The sequence below is a fragment of the Gracilinanus agilis genome, unplaced genomic scaffold (assembly GCF_016433145.1).
Source record: "Gracilinanus agilis isolate LMUSP501 unplaced genomic scaffold, AgileGrace unplaced_scaffold43110, whole genome shotgun sequence".
In the NCBI taxonomy this organism is placed as follows: domain Eukaryota; kingdom Metazoa; phylum Chordata; class Mammalia; order Didelphimorphia; family Didelphidae; genus Gracilinanus; species Gracilinanus agilis.
The window spans coordinates 1-7,605 of record NW_025377035.1 but is presented as its reverse complement, the minus strand read 5'-3'; the positions used below and the strand labels follow the sequence as shown (position 1 = coordinate 7,605).

General features: G+C 63.4%; 2 protein-coding genes across 3 annotated transcripts; one reads left to right on the top strand and one right to left on the bottom strand.

Annotated features, from left to right (window-relative positions):
* Positions 1–255: 255 nt before the first annotated feature.
* On the top strand, positions 256–6,124 carry LOC123255314 (smoothelin-like). 2 transcript variants are annotated; one of them, XM_044684135.1, is made up of 3 exons: positions 256–427; positions 1,569–1,743; positions 5,808–6,124. In XM_044684135.1, exons 1-2 carry the CDS (start codon positions 318–320, stop codon positions 1,711–1,713), a joined length of 255 nt encoding a protein of 84 aa, XP_044540070.1. In that variant the 5' UTR covers positions 256–317; the 3' UTR covers positions 1,714–1,743; positions 5,808–6,124. The 2 variants fall into 2 exon arrangements, with proteins under 2 accessions (XP_044540070.1, XP_044540069.1); XM_044684134.1 differs by lacking the exon at positions 1,569–1,743 and having other exon boundaries at positions 257–427.
* Positions 6,125–6,666: 542 nt separating this feature from the next.
* Positions 6,667–7,562, bottom strand: SELENOM (selenoprotein M; the record flags this gene model as incomplete). Its single annotated transcript, XM_044684136.1, has 3 exons — positions 6,667–7,101; positions 7,190–7,268; positions 7,528–7,562. Coding segments are annotated over 3 exons (306 nt in total), but the record flags the coding sequence as incomplete, so codon positions are not given.
* Between the last annotated feature and the right edge of the window lie 43 nt (positions 7,563–7,605).

Sequence of the window (7,605 nt, the reverse complement as noted above, 5' to 3'; positions counted from 1 at the left end):
TTCTGAAAGCAATCTGGGGGTCCTGGTGGACTGCAAGCCCCATGGGAGTCACCGCAGGGTGGTGGAGCAGCTGAAGGGGTGATTTGAGAGGGGAGGGTCCCCCCGATGTCCACTCGGCTCAGCCGGGCGCACCCACGCCAAGGTCCAGGGACACGGCTGGGCTGGAGCGTGTGAGGGCCGGCCAGGCGGGAGGCGCTCCCCGTCTGGTCGTGGGGAGGTCAGGGGAAGGGCTGGGCCTCCCGCTCTGACAGGCTCCTCTTCCTTCTCGCCCCCAGCACGTGGATATTCAGAACTTCTCGTCCAGCTGGAGTGACGGCATGGCCTTCTGCGCTCTGGTCCACAACTTCTTCCCCGAGGCCTTTGATTATGGCCAGCTGAGCCCGCAGAACCGGCGCCACAATTTCGAGGTGGCCTTTTCGTCAGCAGAGTACGTACCCCAGCCCCCCTCCCCCGCCCCGATGTCCCTCCCGCTGCGGCCGAGGCAGGGGGTGACCGTGGGCCGCCCGGCCCTGCTCCTCTGAGGGCAGAGAGCTCCGGGCCGGCTCCGGCGGCGGCTCAGCGGAACAGACCCCCCTCCGGCTTCTCTGCCTTCTCCATCCTTCTGCCATGCCCAGGGCCCTGGGCCTCCCTGTCTCGCTCTCTGCTGCTCTTCCTGGGTCCCAGCACAGGCCAGGCCAGGCCGAGGCCCTCCCGGACAGCCCTCGACCCCCGACAAAACGTCCCCGTCCCCATAGCGACTCTCCCGGCCTTTGCCCCCTCCCTACGGAGGCCTCGGTCCCCCCTGCTCACCGGGTGGCCAGCATTCTCTCCAGTCTGTACAGGGGGCCTCCAGCCGGACCGTAGCAGCTACGGGCCGGGCCGCCCTTGGCCGGCCTCGACCGTCCGACCAGCCCCATGTGTGGCCCGCCAGCCAGGTGGCCCCCTCCCTGCCCTCTCCCTCCTCTCTCTCCCGCTCTCCCTGTCTCTCTCTGGCCTCCTCCTCTGTCCCCCAAAGCTTTCTGCACCCCCGTGTCCACTCGTGCCGGCCCGAGATTCCAAATGGAGCCGGCGGGCGGGAGGAGGGCCGTGCGGCCCCCCGGCCCCCCGCCTCCCCTGGGCCTATATACGCCGGATATATAGCGGAAAGAGCACGACCGCTCTTGTTTGGAATCGTCTCTGCTGTGGAAGCACACGGCCCGCCCCGCTCCCGTCACCCCCAGCCCTGCGCTCCCTCCTCCTCCTCGTCCGTCCCCCCACACCCCTGTCACGCCTCCTCCCGGCCTCACTCACCCCCACGCCCGCCCCGGGGGCCCCCGTCCCCCACACCCATGCCTGGTCTGACATGGTGCCTGCCCCTGCCCGCGCCTCCCCCACCACCCTGTATGCCTGGCACACCAGTAGAGGACGGTAGCACCCCCACCAGCCCGGAGAGCATGTGGGGGGCGGCGGTGGGCTGAGCCCCAGCAGCTCTGGAGAATGTACCCTGATTTATGGATCTCTCTTTCTGTCTCTCCCCCCTCTGCCCTCTCTCCTCCCTCCTCCCACCCCCTCTGCCCGGCCCCTGGCGGGGCTGCCCGTGTGCCCCCCAGGACCCACGCTGACTGCCCCCAGTTGCTGGACACAGAGGACATGGTGAGGATGCGCGAACCAGACTGGAAGTGCGTTTACACGTACATCCAGGAGTTTTACCGCTGCCTGGTTCAGAAGGGGCTGGTAAAAACCAAAAAATCCTAAACTCCCCCCGCTGAGAGCCAGCCAGCCACGGTGAGAAAGCAGGCCTGCCCAGCCCCGGGCGCCAGGGACACCCGAGCAGGGCCTCGGCGGGCCGGGAGGGGGGCGGGCGCCGCCTCACACGGGGATGGAGCACCTGCCAGCATGGCCAAGGCAGGCCAAACCACCCAAAGCGGGCCCAGTGGTGCTCACTGAGAGTGCCAGCGCTGGGAGGGGCTTAGAATAGGGGGTGCCAGCTGGGAGGGGGCTTAAGATGGGGGCTGTCAGCTCTGGAAGGGGGCTTAGAATGGGGGGTGCCAGTGCTGGGAGGGGGATTAGAATGGGGGTGTCAGCGTTGGGAGGGGCCTTAGAACTGGGAAAGTCAGGGACTAAAAAGAGCTTAGAACAGGGGTAATATCAGGGGAATAGAAGGGAGCTTAGAATGTGGGGTGTCAGGGCCAAGAGGGGCCTTGGAGACTATCTCCCCCCCCATTCTCAGAAGAAGAGGCCTTAGGGAGAAGGGTTTGCCCATCCATCCAGTGGCAGGCTTGAGATCAGATGCCCCTGCCTGGGGGTCCCAGAGCTAGGACAGAGTCCGGAGGGAGAGCAGGGAGCAGCTTTCCCAGGGGAACAGTCAGTCCCTTTCACCCCCAATTTTCCAGATGTTGAAAGAGACCCAGAAAAGGGTCTGACAGCCACAGCCATAGAGTGAGTTCGATGAGGGCTGCTGATCGGGTGGCCTTTCAGAAGAGTCCCCTGAGGCCTCAGGCCCTGAGCTCAAAGGCTCTTTAGGCCCAAACAGAGGCCTCCCCCAAACACCCCCCCCCCATCCTTGGCAGGCTGCAGGCCACAGGCAGCAGCTGTGTGTGGGTACAGCAAGGGGTGCACCTGGGCGAGGGCACCCACCCATCCCAGGCTGATCCCACAAGGGGCTGCCCAGTCAGTGCTCCCTGTCATATATGGGCAGTGGAGCAGGCTGGGGCGGGGAGAGGGGCCCAGAGTGAGCTCTGTAAACCCTGGAAATTGTGACTCAGCCCCAGGCCTGCCTAGTGACATCTGCTCATGTTCTGGTCTTCTCGCCAAGGGCATCCTGAGCCCACACTCCCCAGGCCTCCAGCATAAACAATGGCTTTATAAGGCTGAGAGGGAAGACTCCGGGGGAGCCAGGGAGCGGGGGGCCAGGGGAGACTCCAGGACAGTCCTGGCTCTGAAACCTTGGGAAAGGAGGGGGCAGGGTACAGCCAGCTGGAAGGCAACAGCACGTTTTCAGCTCCAGAACCCCAAAGCTGGGAGGGGGCTTAGAACCAAGAATGTCAGAGGAAGGAAAGAAGCGTCTGTGTAAATAGCTGTGATGTGCTGGGCTTGGTGCTCAGCCCCCCACAAATCCCACCTCAGTGGAGCTGGGAGCCTTAGAACAGGGGGCATCAGGGCTCAAAGGGGCCTGAGATTGTGGAATATGTGTTAAAAATGAGAGACACTGAGGCTCCAAATGAGACTAAGTGCAGCACTCCGGAGGAGGCCTCCGCTCCCCTCTCCCCTTTCTGACAGGGTCCAGGAGGTTTGGCAGCCCTCTTCTCTCCCCTGGTCCTGCCTCCTGCTTCCCCTCGAGGACAGCTATTCCCCATTAGCCGAGCCTCGGGGGCCGAGTCCTAGACCTTTGTCCAAGGAAGGGGAGACGGAGGCCCAGAGGCCACCCAAAGCACCGCTGGCCTGAGCGGAACATAAGTCCCGGCACTCAGCAAAAGTGAATCCCCAAACAGATAAGCCCTGCTGCCCCCCTCCCCCTGCCCAGTTCGGGGATTGACTAGAGGCCTAGTGGGTCCGGCAGCCATTCCCAAAGAAGGCGATGGGTGTCCTGGGCTGCGCGTCAGGAGAGCCGGGTGCTTCGTGTTCCGTCTGCCGCTGACTCACAGTACTGCGGCTCAGCTTCGGTCCTATCCTCTGTTAAATGGGCCTGATGCTCCTGTGAGTTCTGGCGCTGTATGAGCCAATCACGTCACCTTCCTGGGCCTCAGTTTCCCCACCTATAAAATGAGGAAGCTCCCGCTAGGTAGCCCTTGACGTCCCGTCTCCCCAGAAGCGGAGGTGACAGGACCATGGGGCAGCCGGTCTGGCTCTGGTGACCCTGCGTGCCATGGCGTGGGGGAAGGGCAGACGCCCCCCAGGCTCTAGATGCCATCCAGGGAAGGGGAAGCAGCGAGCAGAGGCAGGCAGCGCAGCACACTGCCCGGCTCCCTTCTCATCTGGGCCGGCCTGCGGAGGAGGCTCTCCAGCTCCATGCTGGCGGGCCACAGCCCAGATGGGAGACGCTGCCAGAAGCAGACCGAGAGCTCCCCCAGAGGCTCCCGGCATGGCTGGGAAGGGCTCCAGGGATCTGCTTCCCAGAGATCACGGACGGCACGAATCAAGGGGACACGCTTCCCGCGCTCCCCGATTTTAGGCCTAGAGGGACCCACATTTACAGACCAGGAAACTGGTGCCAAGTCAGGGGCCTCCCGTCCTTCTGGCCGGTGCCCTTTCCCCAGGCTGCCTCTTCATTCTAAGGATGGCTTGCCATCAGGATCCCAAAAGATCTCGGCCTTCCTGCTCCCTCCCAGAACCTGGGACTGAATGGACTAGGAAGAATTTTAATGGAGATAAATTCAGTCTTGTTTGTGTGCTAAAAAGTATCCCCTTCCTGAGCACAGGGTGGAGTGTGGGCACCTAGAAATGCCCGGAGAGAAAGAGCTGCCAGTTCTAATGGACCACAAGCTTGGTAGGACTCCAGAGTGTGTGGCATCATGAAAAGGGCCCTGGGCTTGGAATAGAGGAAACTGTACTTGAGTCTTCCTCTGACCCACCTCCTGGGCTTCCTTGAAAAGGAAGCAACCAGCAAATTTTGACTGCTATTGAGTCATTTCAGGCCCGAGCAGCTTTCTGTGACCCCATTTGGAGTTTTCTTAGGTCCTAGAGTGGATGGCTGGTTCCTTCTCCAGCTCATTCTACAGAGGAGGAGATTGAGGCAGACAGGGTGACGTGACTTGTCCAGGGTCACACAGCTAGGGAGCAAGGCCTGATTTGAACTTGGGAAGGTGAGCCTTCCCGACTCCCTGCCCGGCGCCCTCTCCACTGGGCCACCCTTACAAACATTTTAAACCCTGGAGAGATGAAAAAGGACCATCGCCTTCGCCGCACTGTGGCGAGCCAGGCGGCCAAAATGAGCGGAGTCGGGCCTGTAGGGGGGCAGCCAGAGGACCCGAGGGGGTGTGGCGGCCTCGTCCTGCTCGGCCCCAGATGGGGAAGCAGGCGAGCCAGGTGGAAGAGGGGGCGAAGCTGATTTCAGCTCTAGGAGGGGCTGCCTCGGGAGATAGTCATCCCAACAGTAACGAGCAGGGAGAGGCTAGACTGCAGGAACATTCATGTAGCACCTACTGGGCGCCAGGCACGGCCCCTTAGAGCTATTATCTGAGGCCCAGAACCCTGCTGGGGGGGGTGCTGTCATCCCCATTTTACGGCTGGGGAAACTGAGACAGGCAACAGTGACGTGACTTGCCCAGAGGTGGCCCAGCTGGCATGTCTGAACTCACGCCTTGAGACGGCAGGTGCAGCACCAACCACTGGACCACCTGCCTCTGAAGGAATGGACTTGATGGCCCTCGGGTGCCTTTTTTGGATCACATCCCCTGGCCCGGCCTGAGGGCCCCAGAAGAGTGGCCGAGCTTCCATGGTGGAGGGGCCACATCTTGTCCCACAGATTGAGTTTGAAAAGCTGGGGCTCCCCCAGCGTGAACCTGAGGGTCCTTCTTCCCCCCCCCCCCATTGCCCAGCCTCCACAAGAGTTAGCAGAGCCAGGTGGAGGCCCCGGGCACTCGCCACCCCACGTGTGACCCGAGGATGGCCCTGGACTCCCCTCCCAGGCTGACCGCCAGAGCAGGCCGATCCCCCTCGTTCCCATGCCAAAGGCAAAGGTTTCCAAGCTGGGAGGGAGATCGCTGGGCAAGCTGAGCGGCCGGTGCCAGACTTGAACTCGGGCCTCCTGGTTCCGAATCCGGGGCCAGCAGGAGCCAAGGGCAGGGAATGGGAGGGAGGGCAGAGCTGCCCCACTCACCTGTCGTGTGTGTCCCCCCCCCTCCCCGCAGGGTGCTGGTGGACTGTGTGCCCCTGGTGGACGTGGAAGATATGATGATCATGGGCAAGAAGCCAGACCCCAAGTGTGTCTTCACCTACGTGCAATCCCTGTACAACCACCTGAGGCGTCACGAGCTGCGCTTGAGGCAGAAAGAACTCTAGGGCGCCCCCTCCTCCCCTCCAGCGTGTGGATGAAGGCTCGCGGGGTGGCACCCCCTCCCCTCCCCAGCACGGTCACCCCCGGCACAGCCCCGACCCCGGCCCACAGCGCCAGCAGCCCCGCCACTCACAGCATTTCACAGCGTTTTTATAAATTATTCGTTCTCAACCGGCCTCCCCTTGTCATTGAGCCCGCCCTGAGAACCGCTTCAGTGGGTAGTGAGTTCCTCGTCACCCAGGGTGATCAAGGGAGGAGCCGCACACCCCACGATCCAGCGGTCAATTGAAGGGCGGCAGAGGCCATGACCGACAGCCGGCGCCATCTCGCTCTTCTCGGAGGAGCCCCCAAACACCCGGCTGCGGAGAGCTGGAGGGGCCCCGGGGGGGCTCCCTGGCACGCGCCACCCAGCTTCTGCCTCCAAGCTTGGCCATCAGTCGGGACCACGGAGGCGAACCCTCTCCTTTTACAGAGGAAGAAACTGAGGCTGGAGGTCCGGAGCCCTGCTGCCCCCCACCCCCAAGGCCACGGGGGTCACAGGGCTAACAAGGCCAGATTTGAACCCGGGACCTGCCTCCAGGCCTGGCGGTTCTCGCACCGAGCTGCCCCCTCCAGCAGAGCCTCGGGAGGCGCGAGGATGGGGTGGGATTCGGCCGCCCGCCCTGGCACCTCTTGGGGCACGGGGGGAGGAAAGGCAAAGACGCGGCACGGAGGACTGGAAAGGGGACTTTACTGGGGGGGGAGGGGGAAGCCCTCAGCCCCAGCCTGTGCACACCCCGGCCTGCCCCCAGGGACGTGTCCATCCGCCCTCAGCGGGGGAACCCTTTGAGCCGAGAGCTTCATCCTGTCCCTGGTGGCTGGGTGGGGGGTGCTGTAGGTGGGGTCCCGCTGCCGCCCCTCCTGGAGTGAGCAGGGGGCACGGCATGGTCCTGGCGGGGAGCCTGGTGCCCGCCGGCCTAGAGCTCCAGGCGCGAGGGCATGGCGTCCCCGTGGGGCGCTGGCGTTGGGGCCTCTCCCTTGGGGGCCTTCGCTGGGGCGCTCTGGTACTCGGGCGGGACGGGCTCGTCCAGGCTGTTCTTGCGGTAGAAGCCGAGCTCCTTGAGCAGCTGGTTGATCTCCTCCCGGGTCATGTCACTGAGGGGGATTCTCTGCCAAAAAGCAGGAAGGTCAGGGTGGCCCCCAGAACGACGCCCCCCAGGGGTGCCTCCAGGAGGGGACCCAGGGCAGGGGGCTCACCTCGAGCTCCTCATAGTGATAGCCAAGCAGCACCAGCTCGGGATCGGCTCCAGGGAGGTACTTCGTCACCAGGTTGTGGCTGGGGGTCGAGTTAAGGGGAGGGGGGAGGGGGAGACCTCACCCCAGCCCTGGTCCACTCTGACCTCAGCCACTTCCTCATCAGGTGGCCCTGGGCAAGTCACTTAACCCCCCTGCCTAGCCCTCCCGGAAAGGGAAGGATTACAAGAGAAAAGAGGGATGAGAGCTTCCCCCCCCCCACCTTTGCCCTCCCCCAGGAGATGCTTTGGGGGGGACCATCCCTGCCTCCCCCACTAAGAGGCCCCACTGAAAAAAGATACTAGTAAGGGACATCCTGGATAACGAAGAGTTTCACCTGAAAGAGGAAGGAGAAGAGGTGGGTGCTGGGCCTCCCCCAG